At 47.3% G+C, this 27,500-nt stretch overlaps 2 protein-coding genes across 2 annotated transcripts in view; one reads left to right on the forward strand and one right to left on the reverse strand.

Moving 5' to 3' along the window:
* Window positions 1-18,967, forward strand: part of tmem45a (transmembrane protein 45a) — a 58,588-nt gene extending 39,621 nt beyond the window's left edge. The window contains exon 6 of the transcript XR_009528472.1: window positions 18,958-18,967. The gene's annotated coding sequence lies outside the window, so the exon portion shown is untranslated. The remainder of the gene's footprint in view (window positions 1-18,957) is intronic.
* wwc3 (WWC family member 3) overlaps window positions 1-27,339 on the reverse strand; it is a 34,951-nt gene extending 7,612 nt beyond the window's left edge. The window contains exons 1-15 of the mRNA XM_060067687.1: window positions 26,927-27,339; window positions 16,625-16,734; window positions 14,239-14,475; window positions 13,319-13,395; window positions 11,714-11,793; window positions 8,307-8,436; window positions 7,618-7,749; window positions 6,563-6,633; window positions 4,867-5,115; window positions 4,087-4,176; window positions 2,890-3,452; window positions 2,396-2,516; window positions 1,353-1,433; window positions 877-963; window positions 104-302 (exon numbers count right to left, since the gene is read on the reverse strand). Of these exons, the coding sequence (XP_059923670.1) occupies window positions 104-302; window positions 877-963; window positions 1,353-1,433; window positions 2,396-2,516; window positions 2,890-3,452; window positions 4,087-4,176; window positions 4,867-5,115; window positions 6,563-6,633; window positions 7,618-7,749; window positions 8,307-8,436; window positions 11,714-11,793; window positions 13,319-13,395; window positions 14,239-14,475; window positions 16,625-16,734; window positions 26,927-27,072 (2,373 nt within the window). The 5' untranslated portion in view covers window positions 27,073-27,339. The remainder of the gene's footprint in view (window positions 1-103; window positions 303-876; window positions 964-1,352; window positions 1,434-2,395; window positions 2,517-2,889; window positions 3,453-4,086; window positions 4,177-4,866; window positions 5,116-6,562; window positions 6,634-7,617; window positions 7,750-8,306; window positions 8,437-11,713; window positions 11,794-13,318; window positions 13,396-14,238; window positions 14,476-16,624; window positions 16,735-26,926) is intronic.
* Between the last annotated feature and the right edge of the window lie 161 nt (window positions 27,340-27,500).

The following is a 27,500-nucleotide window of genomic DNA, read 5'->3' on the forward strand; positions in this document are numbered from 1 at the left end:
AGAATTGAACTGAAAGACGGTGATACAGACACACAAGGCCCTAGGGGGGTAAAAGCGGAAGTGGGGGGGGGGTGGACGGAGTAGGGGACAAAGCCCGGCCTACCAGCAGCTCCTCGTGGGCCTGCGCTCCGAGCGAGCAGAGCGAGAGTTGGAGGGCGCAGGGCGCCAGCGCGGCGGTCGCCACGGGGATGCGGAAGCCCTCGTTGAAGGTGACGTGTGGCGTGGGCTCCAGGGCCTTGCAGCAGTAGAAGGCACAGCAGGTCCGGCCGGCGTCCACCGGGACCAGGTGCACCTTCACGTATCTGCCCCCCCCAAGGATAACATCAGGTCATACACATGGGACGGTTCTCTGAGGCCCGCAGCGGCATGGGGCTCCGACTGACAAACCCCAGGTCTCAGGTCAACCCCAGCTGGGGCGAGGCCAAAAGATGGATGTGGTCGTTTACATCCAGACATTAAGACATTGAGCGGACAATTTAATCCAAAGTTACAGTGACTTACAGTATATACGGTTATTTATTAATTTATATGTAATTAAATTAAGGTAGAGGTTTGGGCATCTTGTTAAAGAAAATCCCCCCAGAAAGACGGCGTACATTGCTTACATGTACATTAAGCAGATGCTTTTATCAAAAGTGACTTCTCATAAGTAGATTTGCTCATGTAGCACCTAAAGTAGAATTTGTGTAGCAGCCGCCAATGTGATTCTGTGCTTTGATTCCTTTGATTCGCTGCCTCACTTCTAAGCTTTTAATAAGGGCCTCTGATAGATGTCACGATGTAGATGTAAAAAGGACTTCCGATTGAGAATGCAGGAAGTGGTAAGAGTGACAGAGCCATAAGACAGTGTTTACACCATTCTCCCTCGACACTCACACTTTGTGTCCGTCTCGCACTGTGGACTTGTTGAGATTCTTCAGCTGCAGGAGATGTAACAGGAGACTCTGAGAGGTCGAGTCGTACCTGGGACGCATGGTGAGAGGGAGAGAGACATGGGGAAAAAGAGAGAGAGAACGAACGAGGGAGAGGAGAGAGAGCGAGAGAGAGGCAAAGACAGAGTGGCCGAGAGAAATTAAGATGTTAACACTTACAATCAAAATGTGTACCATTACCAGTAAATGTAAACAGTCTTGTAAGTCAGTCTTTGTAATCTTTTGATTATTATCGATAAGAAGCTTATTTTACTATGCATATATGCTTTGGCTTATGTAATTGTATATCTTCCAAGCCGTTGAAATCTTTGAATTGAAAGGAGACACAGAGATGCTGTTCAGAGGTAGAGAGGCGAGTGTCAGTAACACCGGTCTGGTGTCTGGGTCTGCTAGTGTCAGTGCTGAGGGTCCTGTACTCACAGCACTCCCAGATGGATCTGGACCGGCTCGCTCACAGACGCCAGCTCCTTCATGTAGGCCAGCTCCTCAGACTCCTCCGTCCTATAGGAGCACACGTAAAACCTCACTTACTTACACCACAAGGACTATTGTTGATATGATGAACTCACTCATTCAAAGTTCGGCTCACTGTCTTACATTTCAACTTAAAGTGTTTGAACTCGCCGGCTCACATTTGAAATGTTCTACTCACATTTAAACTCAATATTAAATCACTGACTGGAATGATAGCTGACTGACTGCTATCTTAACTGAATGACTGACTGACTTGTATTTCACCACATTGTTACCGTAGGTCAGATAAACTACTGGATTCTGAAACAGAGAGGCCATGGCCCTGTTTACAAGATACAAATAGATTCTACAACCATTCTTGAATTACCCTTGTAACAGGCATTTAAAAAAAGACGCAGCTCTCTCACAACTGTCTAAGTCTGTTTACATGTAGGGTTAAATTCACCAGAGATCCCCCTTCATATGCCCTTGTGCACACAGATCTTCTGATTTTTGAAAACGCCATGGTTCATCTCCGGAGGTGGATATGCAAACGCTTGTCTCCTTCTCGGTTGTCTCCTTCAGGCAGGAACATCCTTCTCGGTTGTTCCTGCCTGTTTAGACCGAGAAAAGCTCTCACAATCTATCTCACAACCACTCTCAACTCCCGATATAAAAAGGGACGTTTAAAGCAGGGCCCATGTGAGCCGTCTCGACTATGTCATCAAGTGTTCTTTCCTCCTCTGCCACTAGATGGAGCCAGTGCTATAGAAATGCGGGTCAGAGGGACGTGGTGAAAAAAACTGGGAGGAGAGATGGATTGGAGAAACAAATTGGGAGGAGAGATGGAGGGAGGGGAGAGAGGAGAGAGAGAGAGAGAGAAGGAACCAGTGACAGCGAAAGAGAGACCGAAAGAAGAATTTGATTATAATCAAGCTCTTCTGTATTGAAATCAAGTGAGAGGCGGAGAGAGACACAAAGACAGGAAGAGGGGGTGGGGCTCGCCTCACCTCCGGCCCCAGGCCTCGAACACGCCGCTGTCCGTGGCCAGAGCGTCCTCCGAGGGGCCTGCAGACACGCGACGCGCACGCCGCCCGCTACGGTTGGCGCTGTTGCACCTCAGGGTGACTCCTGGGGACACACACACACACACACACACACACACACACACACACACACACACACACACACACACACACACACACACACACACACACACACACACACACACACACACACACACACACACACACACCAAAACAGGTCAGCATACCACACCAGGTGATTCAGTAGATTGACAACACTAACCCTATCCCTAACGTAAAAGACGGTTGAAAAGTGTGTTGAACTTTAATGTTTAATGTTGGCATTTCATTTATAAATGATTAATTCTGTATTAATTCCAAGGAGTAGTCTTGTTTTTTTACAGCCAGTGCCTTGCTCAGCGAACACGGCAGGCCGTCTCTCAGGTCACCGAGGGGTCAGAGGTCGTAAGGTCACTCGCCTGCGGAGGTGAACGCCCCCTGATGCCCGGCGTCTCTCGGTGCGGCGCCCGTCTCCTCCGGGAGGGGCGGGGCTTGCTGGCCCCGCCGGCCCTCCAACAGACAGCGCCCCGCCAGCTCCAGGTACTCCTCCGTCATCTGGGCCAGGGGGCAGTCCTGAGACCCCGCCCCCCCCGCCGCCACCGCCACGGCAGCCGCCGCCACCGCCGCGTGGGGCGTGTCCAGCGGCGAGCTGGGCGGGGACAGCGAAGACAGCGAGGAGCGGGAGGAGAGCGAGGCGAGCGAGTGGGGCGTGTCCTGCGAGCGCTTGGGCTTGCCCTGCGGGGGCGGGGCCACGGCCTCGCCGGCGCCGTCCCGGGCGGCGGCGGCGAGGACGTCGGCGGGCAGCAGGTAGCGGGGGTGGGGCTCGTGGGCGTCGTCGTGGCGCTCGTACTGCGGCACGCCGTAGATGTCGCTGAAGCTGATGGAGCTCAGCGAGCCGCGGCTGGACGCCAGAGACCCCCGGCTGGACGCCAGAGACCCCCGGCTGCTGCTGGACGACACGGTCAGGGAGCTGGCCGATAGGCTGGGGGGGAGGAGGAGGGGGAGGGGGGGGAGGAGGAGGAGGAGGGGGAGGGGGGAGGAGGGGGAAGGGGAGTGGGAGGGAGAGTGGTAGTAGGTGGACATCAGTACTCGACGAATACAAGAAAACAACAATTCTAATATGTATATTGTATGGCGCACTCCAAGAGAAGTACACCAACACTAGTCCTACAGGAATGCAATACGATCATTGAACCAGATTAAAACAATAGTACCAGTGCTGTAGAAGGACAAAACAACCCCAGTAATATAGTGTATTTAATAAAACACATATACTAGAAATGCACAATAACAAAGTCAAATAATGATAATGTAGCGTGTGGAATTTTTTGGTGTGGAAGCATGCCATTAGTCAATCATAGAGGACAGGGTGGACATTACGGTACGCCTATTATCTGAGTCACACAGCGACAGTGCATGCCACGCAAAGTATAACTAGCAGTGGGCATTAACCACAGGGTGCACACGCACAGACAGACAGACAGACAGACAGACAGACAGACAGACAGACAGACAGACAGACAGGCAGACGGACAGGCAGACGGACAGGCAGACGGACAGGCAGACAGGCAGACAGGCAGACAGGCAGACAGGCAGACAGGCAGACAGGCAGACACCTCTTGAGCTGGGAGTGCAGGTAGGTGGTGAGCCGCGTGGCCTCCTCCAGCTGTCTCAGTAGGATGTTCCTCTTCTCCTGTAGGAGGATCCTACCGGGACACATACAGGTATATGATGTAAAAAACCTACTCCACCACACCAAACACTTTCATAACCAACCTACAATACAAATCCTAGCCATTTGTGACCCATATCTGTAAACCGCTGGGTTTCAAGTTCCAAAAAACATTGGTACACTAAACCACAAAATCCATTGATGTTTGCCTCGGGGGCGCTCTGTGATGACTTCCACAACCTTATTGACCAATAACATCAAATATTGACCGAAAGGATCCCCGACGGCACCTTCTCCTCACCCCTTTCCCTCTCCTTCCTTCTATCCACCTCCCTCTCTTTCTCCTCCTCCTCCTCCACACTAACCTCTTCATCCCTCTCCTCCTCCTCACTCTCATCTTCTTCCTCATCCCCCTCCTTCTCTTCCTCCTCCCTCTTCTCCTCTTCCTCTACCCACTCCTCCTCCTCACTCTCATCTTCTTCCTCATCCCCCTCCTTCTCTTCCTCCTCTTCCTCTACCCTCTCCCTCCCCCCCTCCTCCTCCTCCTCCCTCTCCCCCCCCCTCCTCCTCCTCCTCCTCCTCCCTCCCCCCCCTTCCTCCTCCTCCTCCTCCTCCCTCTCCCCCCCCCTCCTCCTCCTCCTCCCTCCCCCCCCCTTCCTCCTCCTCCTCCTCCTCCCTCTCCCCCCCCCCCCTCCTCCTCCTCTCTACCCACCTCCCCTCGTACCTCTGGTTGGCCCCCTGGTTCTGGGAGGTGTGGGCCCGCTGCACCTCCTCCTCCAGCCTCCGGCGCTCCTCCTCCAGCTGCAGGGAGGCGTCGGCGGGCTGCGGCTGCTGGCCGAGCAGCGTGATCTCCTGGAGGAGCGCCTCCTTCTCGCGGACCAGCTGCATGAAGCCCCGGTCGCGCTCCGCCTCGGCCTGGCCCGACCAGCTCTCCCCCTCCAGCTGGGCCAGCTGCTGCTGGATGCTCTGCACCCTGGCAGGAACACACAAGGTGGTATACCAGCTAGCCTAACGTACATGGACATTATCATACAATCTATCCTACATGACCGTATCATATGAGATTTAAGACCGTACATCATCATAACCATCTATCCTTCATGAACATTATAATATCAGATATTATACCATCTATCCTACATGTACATTATCATATTATATATTATACCATCTATCCTACATGTAAATTATCATATTATCATAACCATCTATCCTTCATGAACATTATATAATGAGATATTATACCATCTATCATTATAAATTATCATATTATATATTATACCATCTATCCTACACGTACATCATCATATTATACCATCTATCCTTCATGTACATTATCATATCATAAATTATACAATCCATCCTGCATGTGCATTATCATATTATACCATCTATCCTACATGTACATTATCAAATACATTATACCATCTGTCCTAGATGTACATTATCTTATTATATATTTTATAGTGTTTCATTTGCTGAATAAGACGCCCTTTACATTCACCTACATTTGCTCGCACACAGCTCGATATTATACTCTAATACACTATTATGTATTTATACATTCTACAGCACTGGCGGCTAGCAGAAAAGTGTAGGAGGGCAGTACTGTTCCACCCGTTTGGCAAGACTCCCAAAACATAGCCCTACAGGTGCCTTCTGAGGACCTCAGTGAGGCCAGCACCACCCCGGCCTGAGACCGGGTCCAAGGATCAAATTAAACGATGTTTATGTGTTTGAGTTCAGACTGTGACTCAGAGGCGGAACACAGAAGTTTCCACAGGTCCTGCTCTCTCCCTCTCTCCATCAACTCTGATCTCATAGTTGGCATTCTAGCAGTCAGCATAGCAACATGAACACCCTGCCGTCCTCAACACACGCACTTCGGGAAAAGTCCCATTTCACATGTCATGGCCAACATAATGCATACTTGGTTATTTCATGGCAGACTGCATGTTTTGTGTGTGATATGTGCTGTGATGTGTGTGCATGTTGTGTTTGTGATTTTTTTTTGTGCATGTTGTGTGTTTACATGGTGTGTGTGTGTTTGTGCATTTTGTTTGTGTATGTTTTGTGTCTACATGTTGTGTGCGTCTGCTTTTTGTGTTGGCGTGCATTTTGTTTGTATATTTTGTGCGTGGGTGTCTTTGTGTATGTTGTGTGTGCATTTTTTCTGTGTGAATGTTATATTTGTGCATGTTGTGGTGTACATGTTGCCTGTTTGCATATTATGTGTGCGTACATGTTATGAGTGCACACGTGTTTGTGTGTACATGTTATGTGTGCATGTGTGTGAGTGTATGTTCTGTGTGTGTGTTACGTCTCCTTTACTGGAAGGGGAAAGGGGCTAACTCAAACTGTGCTAGTTCTCTGCTAACTCAAACTGTGTTAGCTCTAGGTTGGTGAGTCAGGATACTTACTTCTTCTTGGCCTCTTCATACTGCCAGTTGAGCTTCACTTTGTCCACCAACGGAGAGGAATCTGAACCGTACTGGAAGAGAAGAGGAGATTAAATGACAGGGCAATGTCCGACCTTTAGCTTGATAACCACGATCGCCAATATTCACTTTATTTATATATATATATATATATATATATATATATATATATATATATATATATATTGAGTTACATATCGGCTTCTACTTTTCTGTTATGTTTGGTTTGCGTCGACCGTAAGAAAATTCCCCCTGCACTGGTTGAGTGGTCATGTAACTCTTGAATTTAATTTGACCATTTTAAGGGTCAAAGCACCGTAAGAGTTTAAACACACACAAACACACATAAAAACTGGCATCAGAGATTGATGGAGTGGAGGTTAAATCACAACAACCGTGTCAACATTTGGAAGGTTTTATAATAGTAGCATGTTGTCCTATGCTAGTCCCTGCTGCTATAAAATAATAAAGCAGTCACCAAGATTCGTTTAGAATTAATTCATAAATTCCAGCACCCTCTTAAACTTTATTTGGCACAGTAAAATTCATGTTAACAGACTCATATAACATCTTGAATTATCCTCAAACATTTCTTCATGCTTCTCATTCCACCCTGTCGCGACTTGCAAGAGAACGCAAAAAATGTCTTGAGCTAGCAATCCATCAAGTGCCATCAAGCGTCACCTAGCAACCCAGTGACTTGTTTATCAGCTGTTTTCATAGCGTTGGGCGACATTCATTTTGAGGTCTGCAAGACTGCTCAGGTATTTATTCTGATGATGCTTTGGAAAAGCTTCAGTTTTGGATATTAAATAAAAATGGATAAGTCGGACAGGTATTAGTCTAAAGATGGTTAAAGTTAGGGTATATGGGCAAGTTTGCATACAACGGTTAGAGCTAGGAATAAGGGTAGCTTTGGTGTGGTTAAGGTCTGGATGAGGACCAGGCTGAGGGCAGTGCACCGCAGCAACGAGCCCAGCAGAAGTGCCTCTAGCCAGTGGGGCCGTTGACCCCCTGGGGGTTGGAGGGCAGCCTACCTCTCCCAGGTATTCCGTCTGGCAGCCCGTCTCGCAGAACTGCAGCTGATTGGCCAAGTCGCCCGCAGCGCTCACCGACTCATCCCCTAGCGATGTGTTGCTATGGAAGTTCAGCGTCAGTTTAGCAAGGCTCTGATTGGTTGAGAGGAACACAAGAAAAGGGAGAGAGTTCATTACTGCGCAACAATAAAGAAATTATGTTACCGGTATATGAACACGGATTTAAGCGAGGGTTTTGAGGGTTTTGAAAAGGCTCTCAAACATTAAATTTTGCTCGAAAACATTGGCTTTTGGCTGTTTAGCAGCAGCCCTGAAATACAAGTGAATAAGTAACCACACTCTCCCTCAAATCTGGATTGATTGTAAAATCATGTCGCCACTGTTTTCTTTTCAGGTACACAGAACCACGCCTTTGTTTTGGAATGTATCGATGGTATTGACATATATACAACGGTGCTTTAACATGGCTGATAATGGACCAACAACACTGAATTGTTTGTGGCATACCAAATACTATACGCATTTTACTAATCGGGCATTATAGTTGACATTGTAGACAGACAAATAGTCAACATTACAGCATCATCACTCTGCAGGTGAAATACAGTCCCTGAAATTTGTGTTTGAGGAGCCTACCTGGATGAAGTCTACAGGTATGGGAGGAGCCTACAGGTATGGGAGGAGCCTACCTGGATGAGGTCCTGCCTCTCCTTCTCGCCCGTGCTGATGGCCTTCTTGATGCTGCGCAGCTCGTTGAAGATGGCCTGCGCCTCGTCCAGCTTGTAGTTGGTCTGACTGCTGGACATCTTCCTGTCAATCCTGGCAAACACAAGGAATAAACCATGCTTAATCATTCAGCAGACACTTTTACCCCAACCAACCGAATCGGTTGGGGTAAACACACACACACACACACACACACACACACACACACACACACACACACACACACACACACACACACACACACACACACACACACACACACACACACACACACACACACACACACTTTGGGATTCAGAACTTAAACCGATTATCTGTAAATTTAGGGGGCATTTATGTTAATAATCAAAAAATATCCCTTCAAAATAACCCTCATAAAAGGGAACATATTTACAAATATCAAGTGATCAAAAATAATATTATTTTTGCAAATATACACTGCATCCTAAAAAGTGATTTCACTGTGTGTGTGTGCACTCTCGTGTACGTGAATGTATGTTGTTAGTCTAGTAAGGGAACATTGAGTGAATGAAATGAGTTTAAATTTTCATTCAGAAGGAGGTACAGTATGCGATGCTTCATCATCTCACTGGACATTAAGACACTCACCACCTCCTAATTATAGTCTGTGCGTCAACCCCCCCCTCTTCTGACACCTCATTATAATAACTCAAGTTAGAGATGACCTCGCTCCTTCCTTACCAGAGGCCGGGCCGTGTCTTGAAGGGGAAATGTTTTCATTGGGAAACGCATCAGTATCAAGTCATGGTCGGTCGATTTCAATAAATTAAGTCATATGCTCATAGCAGGAGGGCCACTAACTTCATGATTTCTGAAATCACTGTTTCCACGAACGGCATCAAGAAACATTAAGTTAAGTTATGTCGACAGTTAGGCCAGGGTAAACATTTATCTTAATCTGTTCTCACGTGAGTCTTTTTTTTTTTTTTTTTTTTTTTAAAGGCCCAGTTGCAAAGGCCAAAATAGTTGGGAAGTGAAACGTGAGCTAGCCGTTCAACGTAGCCAGCCATAGCCGAGTGCTAGCTCTCCCTGGCTAACAGAAATGCTCCAGAAAGAGAGGACTACAAATAAACAAACTAGCTTGTGTTTTTTTACCTCACCCGCCAACACAGGGAACTATAGCAAACTACATTATCATAGCTTGCCGTTACCAACTACAATCCATTCGCCTAATAGGACTCCAAATTCACCCAACTTAAGGAGGGTTTTAAGTCTGTAGGGGTGCTTAAAGGGGCTCCCGGGACCCCTGGCCTTGAAGGTGTGTGCGTATGTGAGGAAGAGGAGGAGGAGGAGGAAGAGGAAGAGGAAGAGGAGGAGGAGGACGACGACGACGAAGACTGGGTGCTGCTAAGGCCCTGCATGCCTTGGACCTAGCCTTGGCATGTGGTTCTGGCCCCACCACAGCCCTCTCCCTCTTCAACAGCAGGTACTGTTCTGCTGCCCAGGGGCCTGGCCGCCCCTAAACAAGCAGTGCTTTGTCCCCCCGCGGCCCCCTTCTGCTGGCAGGCCCTGGGCTCTGCTCAGTGGCTCCAGTACCTCTGGCTGTTTGTGTATATTTACCACTTTAAAGATACATATATACAGAATGATATATCTTTATATTCCTACACGCATCATTTATATCCATAGACGCGTATGTAGCCATATATTAGATTTGAGACACATATATTCATACATGAAGGCTTATAAATAAGCCTACATACATAGTATGTATGTATGTATGTATGTATGTATGTATGTATGTATGTATGTATGTATGTATGTATGTATGTATGTATGTATGTATATAGAATGCATTGGCATCAGCAGTAGGGCTGAGGGGAGCGGGGGGGGGGGGGGGGGGGGGGGGGGGGGGGTTCTTTGGGCTCCCTGCGGGGCGGCGCGGAGGGGAAACGAGCGGCCATATTGGCAACATCAGCTGAGGAAACAATAGAAACTATTTGAACAATAGAAACTTCTTCGGACAATATCAACTATTCAAACAATAGAAGTTATTCGAACTGTCGAAACTCTTCGAAAAGAATAGCGTCCTCGGCTCCCTACCGCTGCGTGAACCACAACAAACATTCAGGACTAGGTGTAAACACACACACACACACACAGTCACAGTCAAGGATCAATCGGTGTTTTCTGCAAGCAGTGTGTTGTGCTGGCTATTCTGGGAACGGAGGGCTGTGTATTATCTAGCAGATAAGAGCCAGTGGCCAGGACTCAGGAAGAGCAGAGGAATGCACCCCCTCCCCCCCCCCCTCCACACAGCTACTTCCTGTCCGGGCCACGGCTCTGGGCATCCTCTTCCTGGGGTGGAGTCCCCACGTTTCCGCTGAAAAAAAATTCTCTGCTCTCCTCGAAATCCTTTTGCTCTCCTCTCTCCAAACGCTCTCCTCTCTTCTCTTCTCCTCTCTCCCCTCCACTCCACATCCTCTCCTCCTCCTCCTCAAACGCTCTCGCCCTGTCCTCTCCTAAACCTAGATCCTCACCTCTCCTCAAACTCCCTCTTCTCCCTCTTCAAAGTCTCCTCTCATCTCCTCAACCACTCGTCTCCTCACATCCTCGTCTCCTCCAAACCTCCCCTCCTCAAACACTACCCTTTCTGTATCTTCAGAGACACATAGCTACTGTGAAATCAGTGGTGGGGGATAGTATTTAGTTCTGTTTATTTATAGAAACGTAGCCCTACAATTTTTATAAATAAATTTTTCGAAAGTTATGTTTATTTTATTTACTGATTTGCTGTACGGCTGTAAAGATTACACCTTCGTTATAAGATTCAATTACATGATTCAATTATATTAAACTGAAGCCCAGAGCACAACATAAGTTGGGAAATGTTTCTGGAAAGAGTCACTCCTAGTTATGTTCTTGTTTTTATCACCCTCCATAAAAAACCTACTAATATAACATGACTCAGGTTCTCTATCCAGTTTTAAGGGCTATCCAAGTACTTCAGTACGACTCCAATCTTCATTTTTAACTGAATACTAATGTTTGTGCTGCTTGTTTATGGCCTGTCTACTACAGTTTGTGTGAGTTCCTTCGTGCCAAGACACATTCGTTTCATATGTAAATAGCCGGAATAAACCCTGGTTGTAAAATGAGGGCAAGGGGTTGAACCGACCGGCAGGTATAAGCTGAGTGGAGTGAGGATGAGGAGGATGAGGGAAAGAGAGATGAAGACAGACAGAGAGAGAGGGTGTGTATGGGTATGTGACTGTGAGAGTGTGTGTTGGTGTCCGTGGGTGGGAACCTGCGGGGGTGAGGTCAGTGTACTGGGGAGGAAGAAGAGGAAGGGTGGGCTCCACAGGGTCACTCACTCTCTCACTCACTCACTACAAAACTTATGACTTACTCCTGCAGGGTCTCCACGCCCATCTGGTTGTAGTGGAGCTCCTGCTTCATCTGGGCTAGTTCCTGCTTTAGCCTGCAGAGCTGGAGAGACAGAGACAGAGACAGAGACAGAGACAGAGACAGAGAGACAGAGACAGAGACAGAGAGACAGAGACAGAGACAGAGACAGAGAGAGGGACAGAGACAGAGACAGAGACAGAGAGACAGAGAGACAGAGACAGAGAGAGAGGGACAGAGACAGAGACAGAGACAGAGACAGAGGCAGAGACAGAGAGAGGGGGACAGAGAGACAGAGACAGAGACAGAGACAGAGACAGAGACAGAGACAGAGACAGAGACAGAGAGACAGAGAGACAGAGATAGCCAGAGAGAGAGCGAGAGAGACAGAGAGCGACAGAGACAGAGACAGAGAGAGAGAGAGGGACAGACAGACAGACAGACAGACAGACAGACAGACAGACAGACAGACAGACAGACAGACAGACAGACAGAGACATAAAGAGAGAAAGAGCGAGAGCAAAATTGGTTAGGGAGAGAGAGATGTTGGAGAGAGAGAGAGAGAGAGGGGTGAAGGAGAGAGAGAGCAATGTCAGCACGGAGCACACAATGGCCGTCTCTCCTCACCCGGCAGCACAAACCGCCGCCTCATGACTATTCACCCCAGGGGGAAACACTGGCTGGTTCTGGGGCTAAACATAGACCTCGTTCTGGGTCTAGACCTACACAATGGTTCTGGGTCTCCACCAGAACAAGAACCTACAAGGTCGCCCTGGTTTTATACCAGAAACTCACTACACAATGTCCTGAGTCTAGACCTACACAATGCTTTGGGTCTAGACCTACACAACGTTCTGGGTCTAGACCTACACAACGTTCAAGGTGTAGACCTAGACAACTTTCTGGTCTAGACCTACACAACGTTCTAGGTCTAGACCTAGACCACCTTCTGGGTCTAGACCTACACAACGTTCTGGGTCTAGACCTACACAACCTTCTGGGTCTAGACCTACACAACCTTCTGGGTCTAGACCTACACAACGTTCTGGGTCTAGACCTACACAACGTTCTGGGTCTAGACCTACACAACCTTCTGGGTATAGACCTACACAACCTTCTGGGTCTAGACCTACACAACGTTCTGGGTCTAGACCTACACAACGTTATGGGTCTCTAGACCTACACAATAGCTTGAGGTCTCAAGCAGTCGCCATTGATGCCTTCTAGTTATACAAGGAGGTTCTAGTTTTATCATCATCATAATTCTTTAAGTAACCTTCGGTGTTTCATTGCTTGTGTTCTGGGGAAAACAGAACAGACATTTTACGTGCGAGGGCACACCCCTCTGCCCCCCCCCCCCCCCCACCATCCCAAAACAACATGGTGGCTAATTGTTGACCTAGCCTCTTCGTGACCCCACAGCGTCGCTACGGCGACGATGATGATTCCATCCTCGTCGTCAGGGGGCCCCCACTCCACGGTCAGCGTATCCTGTGTAGGCACCACACCCTAGCTGCCCCCCCACACGTCCTCTGCCGGAGTGCAGTCAGAGGCCCCACACACCGTCTCTGATGCCCAGATCTATTGTTCAGGGCGAAGGAGGACTCACCCGCTCCCGCCTGCAGGCGATCTCCACCTTGATCCGGTCGGGGTCGTACTTCACATTAGAGGACGAGCCAGAAAGAGCTGCGCAGAGACAGGGAGACAATCAGCTCAAACCACTGCTACACTTTGGCGTGTGCGTGGGAGCGCGCGTGCGTTTGTGTGTCCAACAACATTTGGTCCAAAGAAAGAAGGAAGTGGAGTCAGATTGACGCCTCCTGTGTATAGGCTGTTTGGCCGATGGTTAGAGAGGGTCGGAGGTCAGCCGGGCGGGGCTGTGTTAGTAGGGTGGGATTGATGTGGGGTGTAGTGGGGGCTGGACCGGGAGAACGGGGGCGGGGGTGTTAACCATTGAGGGTGAGTGAAATGAGAGAAGAGAGAGAGAGAGAGAGAGAGAGAGAGAGAGAGAGAGAGAGAGAGGGGTCTTTTGAAGTGAGGGTTGCAGCTCTGAAACCCGACCAGTCCTGTTGGAGGTGTGTGTTTCTGAGATAAAGACACCTGCGTGGAGTCTTGCACGCACACACACACACACACACACACACACACACACACACACACACACACACACACACACACACACACACACACACACACACACACACACACACACACACACACACACACACACACACACACACACACACACTCCGACTTTCATCTGTTGGGCTGAGTTATGTACAGGCGAGATAGAAACAGCCCAACATGCTATAGCTAACAAGACCATGTGTTTATGTGTGTGTGTGTGTGTGTGTGTGTGTGCATGTTTGTGTGTACACACATTCGAGTGTGTGTATAATGAGATTGTGGGTACAGTGTTGAGTGGATGAAATCTGCGTGTGTATAACACACGCAGATGTATAGAGTGTGACTTTGTGTGTACATGTACTGTACAGCCTGATTGACGAAAAACGAAAAAGCTTGCATTACCACTGGCGAGGGAGTGTCCGTCCTCCTCCTCCTCCTCCTCCTCCTGCACCTCCTCCTCCTGGTTCATCTCCCGGAGGAGCAGCATCTCCTGCTGGGCCAGCTGCAGCCGCTGCTGCTTCACCTGGTACATCTCCTTCTTGGCCTGCAGCGCCTCCTCCGCCACCACCAGGTACTCCTTCAGCATGCGCTCCTGCTCCTGCCGCCATTGCGTGCGAGGGTTCTCTATCTGGGTGGTCTCTTGGCGGCGGGGAAAAACACGCAAAAACAACAACGAGGGGAGAGAGAGAGATACAATGGCCGTGATGAGCCAGGAGGAGGTAAGTGGGAGAGAAGGTCCGGACGGGGGCGTGGGTTGAGAATACGATTTTTTTTTGCCTTCTTTGCTTTATGATAGAGTGAGGTAGACGGGGAGGTATGGGAGGAAGAGGGGAAGACATGCAGCATAGGACCACGGATGAGGAATCAAACCCGGGTCGCTGCGATCACGCCTGAGCCTTTAAGGTCACCAGGTTGTGTGGTGTGGTGTGATGATTGACGATGCAATGATTGGGTATGCATTGATAGGGATCTTTTTTTTTTATCATTACTGTTTGTTTATGGGTTTCTTGGTGCTCTCGTCATTGCCGTGGTTTGTATGTAAAAAAAAGCAACATTTATGCTTTTCAAAACCACAATTCGAAACAATTAAAAGACAAACGTCCACATTTGATCACATATTGCTCCAGGAGGCCTGGACCTGAAATCCTCCCCAGAGAAGGGGACTCCAGCTGGGGAGGAGGTCAGAGCACGGCACACGGGAACAGGAAGTGTGGAGCCCCAGCCCTTCCCACTTCCTCTTTAGAAGAACATGTTTCCCATAGTCATGAATAAACGGTGCTACTCCCAACGTAATCACATACATCAGAGCTAACTATGCTAACACTCCCTTAAAACAACAAGAACCCCAGTAGCGTGCCAACAGTGTTTTTTTGTTAATTACTACCCATGGTATTTTACACAGTATTGATTCATGTTCAGTATTGGTTTGCCATTTAGCCGACCCATTAATCGAAAGAGATTTAAAGTGAATTCAGATACAGGAGTAGGTAGGGGCTGGACACGGCATTCGAGATTTAAGGAGCAGGTAGCCATTAGGGACCATCTTGGTCAAGCATGCCTACAGATTTGATCTGTGGACATTAGGGGATCGAACCCAGCACCTTTAAGCTAGGGAGACGAACGCTCACCAACCACACAATCCTACCCCTGTTACACAACAACCATTGTCACCTAAACCAGCATGAGCTACAGCACCCACGGGGCTAACCGCGTGCACCCATTACGCACGACTCGGGTGGATGCTAACGACACAGCTGTCTGTGTGTGTGTGTGTGTGTGTGTGTGTGTGTGTGTGTGTGTGTGTGTGTGTGTGTGTGTGTGTGTGTGTGTGTGTGTGTGTGTGTGTGTGTGTGTGTGTGTGTGTGTGTGTGTGTGTGTGTGTGTGTGTGTGTGGGACTTCTAAGTACAGTCCACTCCGTGACGAGAGCGCAGGGAGATGATGAGGTCAGCGTGCTGGAGGGGAAGGAGAGCGGAGATGATTCAGAAGCTGCTGGGTTCAGCGCTGACACACCGTTAAGGAACGCGGGCCGGGACCAAACTGTCTGGTCAGCCCCACTGGGCGTCTCGGGTCTGGGTCGCGGACACAATGGATTTCTCTAGTCAGTGTAAGTTTGGTAGAATTCTTGTTTAATGATGAGATGCTATGTGTAGTGGTGTTGAGCATTAGAAATCAATTGTGCAAGTATGGTAAGGTATGGCAACTGTGTGATGCCTGCGAGACTCAAAATACTAGGTCTTCATTTACGTTGCTTTCATTTCTTATTGCTGTATATATTTGCGTCTATCCTTAATGATTAAATGTTTGCTGGAATATCATATTTATTGTATATTCAATGTATATTTGTTGAGATACAGTTATGAAAAGAGCTGCATGGTGTTTGCTAAATTTAAGGAGGCAGCCGAGGACGTAGGAGAGGAGGGAGATGAGTTGAAGGAGATAGGGTGGAGGAGATGGAGGAAGACAGAGTGGAGAGGAAAGAAGCTGATGGGAGATAGGGGAGGAGTCAGGTGAGGAGAGATGGGAGAGGACATAGGAGATGAGTTAGGAGAGGAAATAGGAGAGGAGATGGGATGAGATGGGAGAAAGGGGAGGCGTCAGGAGAGGAGATTATACGGCAGAGGAGAGAGGAGAAGGACAAAGTGGAGGAGATAGGAAAGGAGATGGGAGAGGACATGGGAGAGGACATGGGAGGGGAGATGGGAGAGGACATGGGAGAGGCCATGGGAGAGGGCATGGGAGAGGGCATGGGAGAGGACATGGGAGAGGACATGAGAGGGTGGAACTCACTGTTGATGTGGTCGATGTAGTACAGGCCCACCTGCTGGTCGTACACCACCTCCCAGCCCAGAGGAAGCTCATCGCCCACGCAGTCTGCAAACGTCAGCGGCTTGGTGATCCTGCAGAGACACGACAACATCACACCATCATTATGACAGCCCCAAGACATCATCATTACCACCTAGAGCGTCTTCCAGATAACACACCACTACCTGCATCTCATTGTACAGAAATATCTGGAAATACTAGATTATGTAGGGAAACCATTTTACATCTGTGCATTCAGCACCTATCGTACTCCTAGTCTAGCGTTCCTGAAAGGAGGGAACTCTCTTTCTGGTTCCCTCTGAAGGTTTCTTCCCTCTGAGTTTGGGAAGTTTTTCCTTTAAGTCCTTTAGTGCTTAGGGTTAGGGTGTGTGTTCACTGTGTCCTGTGAAGCCCTTTGAGACTAACTGTGATGAAGGGTTTTGCAAGTAAAAACTAGACAACTCTTGACACCCACACATAAACGTATTCCATAAAAATAAACACATACTCCAACGCTCTCTAATATAGTAGTGACAAGGATGAATAGTGAAAAACCAAAATGGTAATGTTCTGGTCGACAGAATGTTCAAACTCTCCCTCAGAAAATAAATCTCACTGGTTCGAGTGTGGAGATGAAAAAAAAAATGCTGGCATCTCAAAAATCCTGAGAATTTCTTGAAAAACCACAAAGCGTGAAGACAGTATTTTGTCGTACACTGCGCTGTGCTTTAGGTGGGAATACAGCTGCTCTCTCAAAAAGGTCTTCAGGTGGATATATAGACAAATGACAAATGACAATGACAAATGATTCTAAGTATTGACGGCTGTCATTGGAACACTTTGAAAGACTAAAATAGTGTATTATTGAATTTGTTCATTCAGGTACAGCTCTTCATTTTAAGTTAAGGGACATTTTCTTTGAAGAGGCATATCGGTTTGACATATTAAGTAAATTAGATATTTAATGGGTGCGAAGTTACATATCCAGTGACATACCCAGTCTGTCAAATTGAGTTACTTTGTGAATTATAATTGTAGTTTACACCCAAACACCCTATTAAGGCTGACAGATGGCTGTGCTTATCGCCGAGTGTGAATCGCTAAGTGGTACATAACAAATGTCATGTCATGTTGTTTAAAATGTATTTTGATTTAATGGCCACTCATTTATCTCGTACCGAGTTAACGGCTTCACTTGGGCCAAGTGTGACAACGCAGGGTAAACAGATTAAGGCAATCTTTCCAACTTCACAAATCATCCCTTTCCCCCAGTCCACTAAACTTGTCATGCGTAATGATAAAAGCCACAGCAACACAGGGCTGACATGTCACTTTTCTAAATGATCGCCCTGTGTGTTGCCTGCATGGAGAAGACCAAATCAAATTCCTAGTATCTGTATACATGGCGAAATAAAGTTGAATTGAATTGAAACACTAGTGTCCCGGGATGGAGCAACATGGCTTCCATATTTTTTTACATTTTTCGTTGACAGCTCGTGGATTGTTACTGACGATGACTATAACTCAACTGAAAACAAAATGGCCACGGGCGGTGACCCCTCCTGCCACAGAATGGCCACAATGCAGACAGTGCTTATCCTGGCTAGGTATGCACACAATGAGCAGCGAAGGCATTCTTCTTCACAGCATTCCAGAGGAAGAACACAGACAAAGTGTCTTTCCTGCTCGCCTCCATTTTACGTTGGAGCCCACTTCCAGACATAGATATTACATATATATGAACATCAAGCTCAAACCATCTCCAGTCTTTTAACCGTTGGGCATCAACTGGCTTTTTTTAAAACAGATGATTGATTATTTTAAGTTATTTAACACAATATGATGGACTACGCAACCTCTGGAATATATCTATACTTAAAAACACTTTCAGTCGGATCTCTCCCATTCCAATCACAACATACTATACTTTAAGCCACTTAAGGAACCAATTCAACCATTTTATTTTGATGATTATCATTATTATTAGATCAAACATTGTCACGTGATTTAAGGAATTCCTGAATTAATACGTGTGGATTAATCACAAAGGCCTAAGGACTTCAACCCAACATTTACCGATATTTTATGGAATGTTTTGTTTTTGCTTGGTTAGTCATAAATCACTATTGTAGGACATAGGTTTAATAATAATAATAATAAATGAAATTTATATAGCGCTTAATATGGTACTCTAACTCTAAGACGCTTATGTTTAGGTTTAGTGCACATGTGTCAGATAAGACACGTGCACGTCTCGCTCTTTATGATGGATGTTCAGTGGCGTCTGCTCCGAACCGCAGCCGAGAGATTTGAAGAATCTGCTCCCACAGCCGCTGGTATGAGGAGGAGGACGATAACCCACCAAATGTCCGGCTGATGACTGTAAACACAACGTGGAATAACCGCTTCAAAATGACCCCGCTCGCCTCTTCAATGCCCCCATGATACATTGCATTCCTTGAGAGCCCCAAACACACCAAACTCATAACTAAACCTTCCTTCGTCTGATGACCAATATAACCTTTTCTCATGCAACGTGGGAAAGAAAATTCCATCCATTTGCCTGCGACACTAGAATCAACCCTTGGTCCCAAAATATTATTTGGGATATTGAGCTGGTCTCAATACTCCTTCTGGGATATTGAGCTGTGTACAATACTCCTTCTAGGATATTCAGCTGTGTTCAATAATCCTTCTGGGGTATTGAACGGTGTTCAATACTCCTTCTGGGACACAGGTGTCTGAGTACAACAGTGCCATTAGAGACAGAACAGAATGAAAGCAATGCAGAGAAACGATGTCATCTACACTGAGAACATGCGCGTGCTTGCCTGTGGTTTGTCAGTGTATTTTGATGAAGATATGAACATAATGTCAATCAGGGGGCTTTCTTGTTTGTTCTGCCGTTTCTTAAACGGCGATGCGTGCAGACGGCGTGCGTCCGACAGGCTCGCGCGTTAACCACATGACTCGAACCCGGACAGCGAGTAAACACGGCGGCCCGCACGCACGACTCAACTGTCAGAATTACTGAAAAGAAAAACTTTGAACAAATGTTGACACACACCGACAAGTCATCCCCCCCCCCCCCCCCCCCCCCCCCTTAAACAAGTGCAAATAGACATTCCTGTGTTTACAGTTGAGTTTGTGTCAATAATGGGTTTAACAATTTTAACTTAACTCTCGTAAAAAAACAACAACAATGAGTCCAATTCAGATCAGTAGAGGGAGCAGGAGTACAACTGTACAAACACTGAACGGACCCCTCTCCTCCTCCACTAGTAACAAGCCAATCAGAGTCTGATTTGACCGCTTTTTTGATGAGGGTTAATGCAGCAGCCATTTTGAACAACACCGCCACAAGAGGGTTCTTTCTTGCGTCAGAAAGTACAGGATGTGTGTGTTACGGAGGACCACTATTCGTAGTAACACGGCTCTGGAGAGTGAATGTTTGTGAATGTTTTCTTCATTACGTGGTCTTGTGACAGCAACCATGGGGGTGGGGGGGGGGTTTAGCAAAGTAGTGGCTCAGCCGGCTGTAGGCCCGACCTCGCAGCACGGAGGAGGAGATGCAGGGGACACCGCAGGTGACCCTACATGACACACATACTTGACATACATACCCTCCCTGAACCCCACAAGAGAACGATTTCAATATAGTGTGTACATGGGCTGTACGGTTTGGTAAAATGTTCACTTTGTGTAAGAATGTATTAATACGTTATAACACTTTTTAACTTGTCCATCAAGCAGAACAGGACTGCTTGGAGGAGGCCCAGAGAGCAGGAAGCGGTTTCCAAGGACCAGCAGTCAGATGGAGCAGGGATGACTCAATGTGGCCATGGCTGACGCTTACGTGCTAAGACGGGGTGTCAGAGAACATGTCAATACACAGATATCAACCACCTCAGACACACAAAGCAACTCTTTGCTCTGCTTTTCTGTTAAAAACACAAACACTGCAATGGAGAATGTATACCAATCAAAGACAAATATCAACATTTAATTGATCCAAAACCTATACCATCAGCTAATAGAAACTAATCAGTATTGGAGTAGTCCTCATTCAATACTTTGAGTACTGCCCTTTGTTCTATGAGAGCGTTTGATAAATTAATTCAGACGAAAGGGCCCTCATCAATCGTTCAGACCAGACGGAAGCCTGGGAGGCTGAAATAGATAAGGAAAAAGATGGAGAACTATTTGAAACCCTCACAGCTGCGCTCAACAAGGGTGGCCGGGAATTACTTCAGGGCCCGGGGAGTGTGTGACAACTTCCCCAGCGAAATATATTTAGTTGTAAAAGACATTTGCTAATTCTATAATAATCCGGACTGTCTTTGGTTGTCCCCTGGAGGGCATTTCTGCCCGGCGACGGCGTTGCGACGGGCCGGTATGTGAAACAGGAGTCTGGGCCTGTGAACCCGGGTCCGGTCACATCTCTTAACAAAGACCCACGCCGCATTCCCGTCGCAAATTAAGATGCGTAAAAACAAGCGCCTCTCTATCCCTGCATTCTCATCGCACGCTAAAAATAATATTCCCTGGTGGACGGTACGCTTCAGTCACAGCGTGGCTCTCTGATGCTCTGCGTGTGGACCGGAGGTTCACCTCCACAGCTTTACTATGATCGGCACGTCGATACAGAAAGTGAAGACATTGGGGTTTCTGAAAAAGCAACTCCTGCTGCGACTATACTTGCATGTCGACTTTTGTGTGATAAACCATCAGAATTGATTTGAATCACTTCATCAGCAAGCCAATGTCGTTTTAATTAGGCAGCTGTATTGAGGTTACAACTGGTGGATCCCTGTAAACAGTCCTACATAACCTTAAACCTTAAATCAACCGTTCCTGCTTGTGTATTTTGGAACAATTGCTACCTGACAGGACAACCTTGAACAACCCAGAAAGGTCTCCAGAAAGATAGCTTCACATGCCTCCATCACTGGGAAATAATGATGCATTCAACGTCGTTTTGTTCTCAATAAAACCAGACTTAATCCTCCGATCATTAAAACAATTGACTACGACTCCTGAATGTTCTTTAACAATATTCCGAGGGCTGGAGGGTCTAGACGATGCTCGAGCGTGGCGGTGACGGGACCAAACGATGACGAGCAGGAAGTGGAGGGATGCGGCTGACGGCGACCCCGGCCATGTCAGAGATGAAGCAACAACAAAGAATTCCTCATTCCTCGGCCGCCTCCTCTAAGCTCTCACGCGCCGCACGAAGGAGCATGCTTCGAATCCCAACCCTCCCCTCTTTCCCAGCTCTGCCTCTCTCTCTCTTCCCCCCCCCCCCCCCCAAGCCCTCCCTCTCTCCCAGCCCTCCCCCCCACACTTTCCCCAGCCCTCCCAGCTCTCCCCACTCTGCCAGTCCTCCCCTCCCTTCCAGCTCTCTCCCAGCCCTCCCCTCTCTCCCAGCGACCGGGGGCGAGTTTTAGAGGGGTTAAGGGGGGGTTGGGGGGCTGGGGGGGGGGGGGGGAGAACAGCCTTAAAGGCTAAAAAGGCCACAAGTGTCGGGTCTAAAAATTCCGTTCCGAGTTAAAAAGGAAACGTGAAAACAACTTTGGGAGGAATGTAATTTATGCGCCGTGTGTCTGGGAGTGGTGCCGGGTGTCAGGGTCCCGACCAGCTGGCCCGGGGCCGGCTCACAGCACGCAGACGCTCACCCGTCCCACCGTGTCCACAATCCCATGGAAATAGGGCCGCTATTAGAAGCTAGAGCCAGGGTGGGCCATCCCCATCCCGCCACACATATAGCCTGGGGAGGGGCCCTCCATACTGGGCCCCCCCACCCTAGGGAGTGGCCCCATTGTGAAACGGTTGAAACAGCCAGACGTTGAGTTTTTCCGTGTAGGGGGAGATGAAATAACGCTGCCTCAACACTGAATTCTGTAATGCATCATTTTGGTACGTTACACAATATGCGTTTTTTTTTTGGTTTTTTTAAAGGGGTGAAACGCAGCTAGTGCACACTCCATCGAACACACGCACGCACACAGGGCCATGTCAACTCGGTGAGTCTTGAGCATATCCTGCCACGGTGGCATTCTTGACATAATGCACATGACAAAAGATCATCATATGGACAATGAGCTGGCCGTTTCAGTTTGGTTTTGTATGTCAACTTCTGAAATGTTTTACACAGCGGTGTTAGCCGAGGAAATGGCAGAAAATCCCTGGTGACAAACATTTGAGAAAAACTGTTAAGAGCAGTTGGGGGGGAACTCTGATAGCCGCCAGCAGACTCCATCGCCAGCACCATTATTATTGGCTCAACTCAAACTGCTGAGGAAAATTAGTATGATTTGTAGCATACAAACTTCATAACAAAGAGCGGGCCGATAAACATGAGTGCTAAACATGAGCACTAAACATTGTTCTGCTAGGAACGAGCAGCCAAATTCAAAAGAAACAAACAAGTGCATTGTCCGCCGGCGAAAACACGCCGGCAGAGAACACACACAGAAGAATGACACCGGGGCCACACAATAGCGGGATTTCCATACGTCCCCGAACCAAAAGAGCCGCCATCATAATAAAACATGGGGGGGTGGAGGTGGTGGAGGGGGAGAGTAGACCCCCCTCTCAACGCTGGAAACACCGCTCCAGAATAATTGAATTTGATGTGCTTTGTGAGCGAGTATAAAGAGTCCCCCCCCCCCCCCCCCCGTCCGTCACCCAGCTGCAGGGTGGCTGGGTCTGTTGCATAACAGAGCTAATGAGAGGTAGATATAGAGATGATTGATCGATCCACACACACACACACACACACACACACACACACACACACACACACACACACACACACACACACACACACACACACACACACACACACACACACACACACACACACACACACACACACACACACACACACACACACTGGTGCTGCCGGGGATCACTAGCAGAAGGGCCGCTTTGGTGGGCAGCAGCAGAGCGGTTCCGGGGCCGCTAGCACAAGGGCCAGCCAGGGGCCCCATAGCAGAGTCGTTCGGGGGTCCCCGGCAGCAGCAGAGCCGCTAGGGGGGCCTCTAAAAGCAGAGCCACTCTTGGACTTGGCGTAGGCATGCATGGTGTGACACTCATTCCATGCTGACAAAACTCTTCACAAAGCAATTATGGCTTAGCAGCAGGACCGCCGGTCATCCCTCTGGCCCCCGACCCCTGCTCAGAGAAACACGCCGCAACACTGCACTTGTCGATGCAGTGCTCTCGCTTCTATTTATCTGACCTTTATTAATGGAATACAAGTGAGCCTCTTTGAGGCTGGCCAAGTATTTTCCAAGAGTGACTCTCTTGCTTACAATACGGGTCTGTTTAGAAACACGTCGAGTGTGAAAGTACTCAAGGAGTACGACGTGTAGATTGAAAAGCAAGTGGGGTTCTGGTCTGTGTCATCGTGTTATTAATATAATGGGTTGAGTTATGTCTTGTAATAAGGTCCACGTTTCCCATCACACAGCTATTGCTTGAGCATTGTGGTGGTTCTACAGTCCACGTTTGCTTGGAATTGGTGCGTTATGGATGCATCGACGTTGTGGCTGTGGGACAGCTGTAGTTCTGTAATTGTGGCTTTTCTGGTCTGTAAGCCGTAAATTACTCTGTTAGACTTGGCGGGGAGTCCGACATAGAAGTATTCAGAGATGTAGTCATCGCACATAAAAAAAAAAACATGATTTAATGCTGATCTCACATTTACTCTTGTTAGAGATGCATCCAGCTATCACATTAAATATCATCAAACTCTTGATGATATGCAGCTATATACTTGAGTCTCCCATTCAACATGCAGCAGAAGAAAGAAATCATCTTCTTTGCTGTTTTCATCCCCCCCCCCCCCCCCTTCTCAAATATTTCTAAATTATAATGGATATAAAGACCAGAAATCGGAGAGATGTTTGGGATGAGGGAGGCTGGCCAGGTTTCCCAGGTGAATGTTCAGTGCTTTCACACGACCGCCACACATTTCACTACAAGACGCCAATCAGCCGCCAACCCCGCTCTACTGGGCCAAAAAGGTCCTACTGGGCCAATTAAGTCCTACTGGGACAACCCCACTTGTACTGGGCCAACCCTGCTCGAACTATAATATACTTATTTACCAGACACCTTTATCCAAAGCAACTTAGATTGTAGTTGTATTGTAGATATATTTCCTGAAGGAGCGGGTAGGGGTTAGAGCATCTTGCACAAGGATGCCTATCTGGAGATTGGGGATGAAACATACTACCTTCAGTCAGTGACTCAATGCCCCTGCCTCTAGCCAATGGGGTATTTTATGAGTTGTTATACAATTGCATTGTATATAGAGGGTTGGCAAAGTCCTTCTGGTCTAGATGGCAGTGACACATGTCCCAGTGCACTCCCTAATAGTCTGTACTGCAAGTTCTGTTGGAGACAAGACCGGTGTGTAGTACGATTTTTTCTTTCTCTTTGTTCTCTAATAGGCAACATTTACAAGGAAACAACAAAAACGGACTATGTTTTTTTCTCTCATTCATATTCATGTCTAGTCAGATCAACAGTTGGTTCATTCTCTTTCTTCTTGTTTCTTGTTCCTGCTTGGGTTAGTGGATAATCATTCCTTATTGTTCATTTCACTATCATATGGTGATCATAAAAAAACAACAACTCTAAAGCGTGCGTAGCGGGTTTTGATGACGACCACCTCATCATGGCCGTTTGTCAATTTCTTGTCATTTAAGCTATAATGCGGCCCTCAGAGCGGTGCTATGTTTATTAACGAACTTGAAGCCAACCCTGAGCAGGTTTAATGGTTTAAGGACACCCTAGACAATATTAATATTGATGTAGTATCACATGCTGGGAGAATCTGGAGAAAACACGGGAGTCTGAACTCTGGAGACGACCCAACGCCAGATCCCACACTACTGTAGGAAGAGGCAGAAACGCTATACGACAGAATTTAAATGGTTTTAATGTTGACGTGTGTGCTGGTTTGGGAATCAAGGCTCAACATTGAGAGTAACCTAGGCCATTGAATTTCCTTGAATAACTTGTCAAAGTCCTGAATCCTGGTGTGTTAAATGAATGATCACTCCACCCTAGTTTAGTTTAGTTTCTTAAAAAAATATTAAAAAAAAACTTAAAACAAAAACACACTCATAACACTGACTCAGTCATAACTTTTTTTTTAATTTTCCCCAATATTTCTTCCCTTGCTTAGTGGTCTTTGTTCAAATGTCCATGAGAACAAGGTTTTCCTCCGAATTGTCACAATGTGGGCGTTTCCTGAGCCACACAATGGGGTTCTAGTGCAGGCTGTAATCTTGCATGTAATCTGCAGCAGTCTGCTGAGCGCGGAGGACCTGAAACACATCCCTACAGCTTCCCCAGCGGCACACACAGCATTCCTTACATACTTCCTCTAAGAACCCTGGGAGTTGGAGTTCTGTGTGTGCTCCATGTTAAACACTGGCTATATTTATGCAATATCTGGCATAAGGAATGACATGGGAAATAAAATAAAAAGTAGATGATAATGGATAAAAAAAAAAACATGCCCCTTGAATTTCACAGGGCGGACAATATATTGAACGTATAGAAATATACAATATATTTCTAATTTAATATTGACATGTTGTGAAATGGACCATGGCATTATGGAAGTATGTGGTCCAATTATTTGGAAGTTACCAGACGACATTTATAAAACAAATAACTTTTCGAGAAAGATAAAAAAAAGTGTGGATCTAAGGCGTATAGGTTTTTTAACACAATCATGAGATAGATTAAAAGGCCTGTGTGTTTATCCTGATTCTGTGACATCTCATCTCACTGATTGTGAGAGCTGATGTCTTTCTCAGCGCTTCCAACCTCCAGGTGCCAGACATGCTGTCGACTACAACTTTGTGTATTGTCATTTCAATTGAAATGAGAGGTGTGTAACAAAACGTCCCAAATGTAAGGAACATAAGTGAGGTAGAAAAACGTAGTAATCACAGATGTTTACATCCTGTGTTTACATGGAAATGTATTTGCGGTGTGGATGCAAAATGATTTAAATTCCTGCGCACCGATTGCGCGTTTATGGCTTCAATTTCCATCAAAAAGTTGTGGCAACATTGTATCAGTCTATGTATCAAACTTGGGAGAACCCATTTCACCCTGGTTCGGGGGAAAATACCATCAGTTGTTTTCGACGTCCACCCCTGCGCCCTCTCCGATCCTCAGTGGAAGGAAGCCGAGGGGCTTGTTCCCTTTTAACTGTCACACGGATGAAACAGCAAGGCTCACAAACAACCCTCTTACCTATCTCTGGGGTCTATCCACGAGGTCTGCCGAGTGTTGTGATCGATAAAGAACACCCGGCCGTCGTAATCCCGGGCTTCCTCCCAGCCAGCGGGCAGCGGCAGCTCAGAGCTCTCCCTGCCTTTACCGCTGCTTACCCACGGCATAGCGTTGGGACCCCCTGCCCTTTTCGCAAAAGTTGAGCTTCACAGCATTACAAGCTCTTCGTGTGCGCGTATAGCCACAAAAAACAAGTTAATCCACAAAGTTTCGCAGCCGAAACGACCGCCTTTGCGACGCATCCACTTTCCCGAGGAAGAAAAAAACTATCGCTCCACTCTTTTTACGCTCCTCGGTCGTCCATGTTCGCCTCTTCAACCATATTTCATTCCGTCGAGTCCATATTCGGGCATAGCTAATTTGCATAAATTGTGCGAGAACGTACGAACGGACGTATTTCTCCGTCCAATGGGAGGCTCATGTCGCCGCCGCTCCGAAAAGATCGATATGATCAACTATCGAAAGTGCATTATGTATAAAAAAAAAAAAAAAAAAAATTCCTAAGTTCATTGTTGTAGACATAAAAACCACAACA

The sequence above is a fragment of the Gadus macrocephalus genome, chromosome 12, assembly GCF_031168955.1.
Source record: "Gadus macrocephalus chromosome 12, ASM3116895v1".
Taxonomy (NCBI): domain Eukaryota; kingdom Metazoa; phylum Chordata; class Actinopteri; order Gadiformes; family Gadidae; genus Gadus; species Gadus macrocephalus.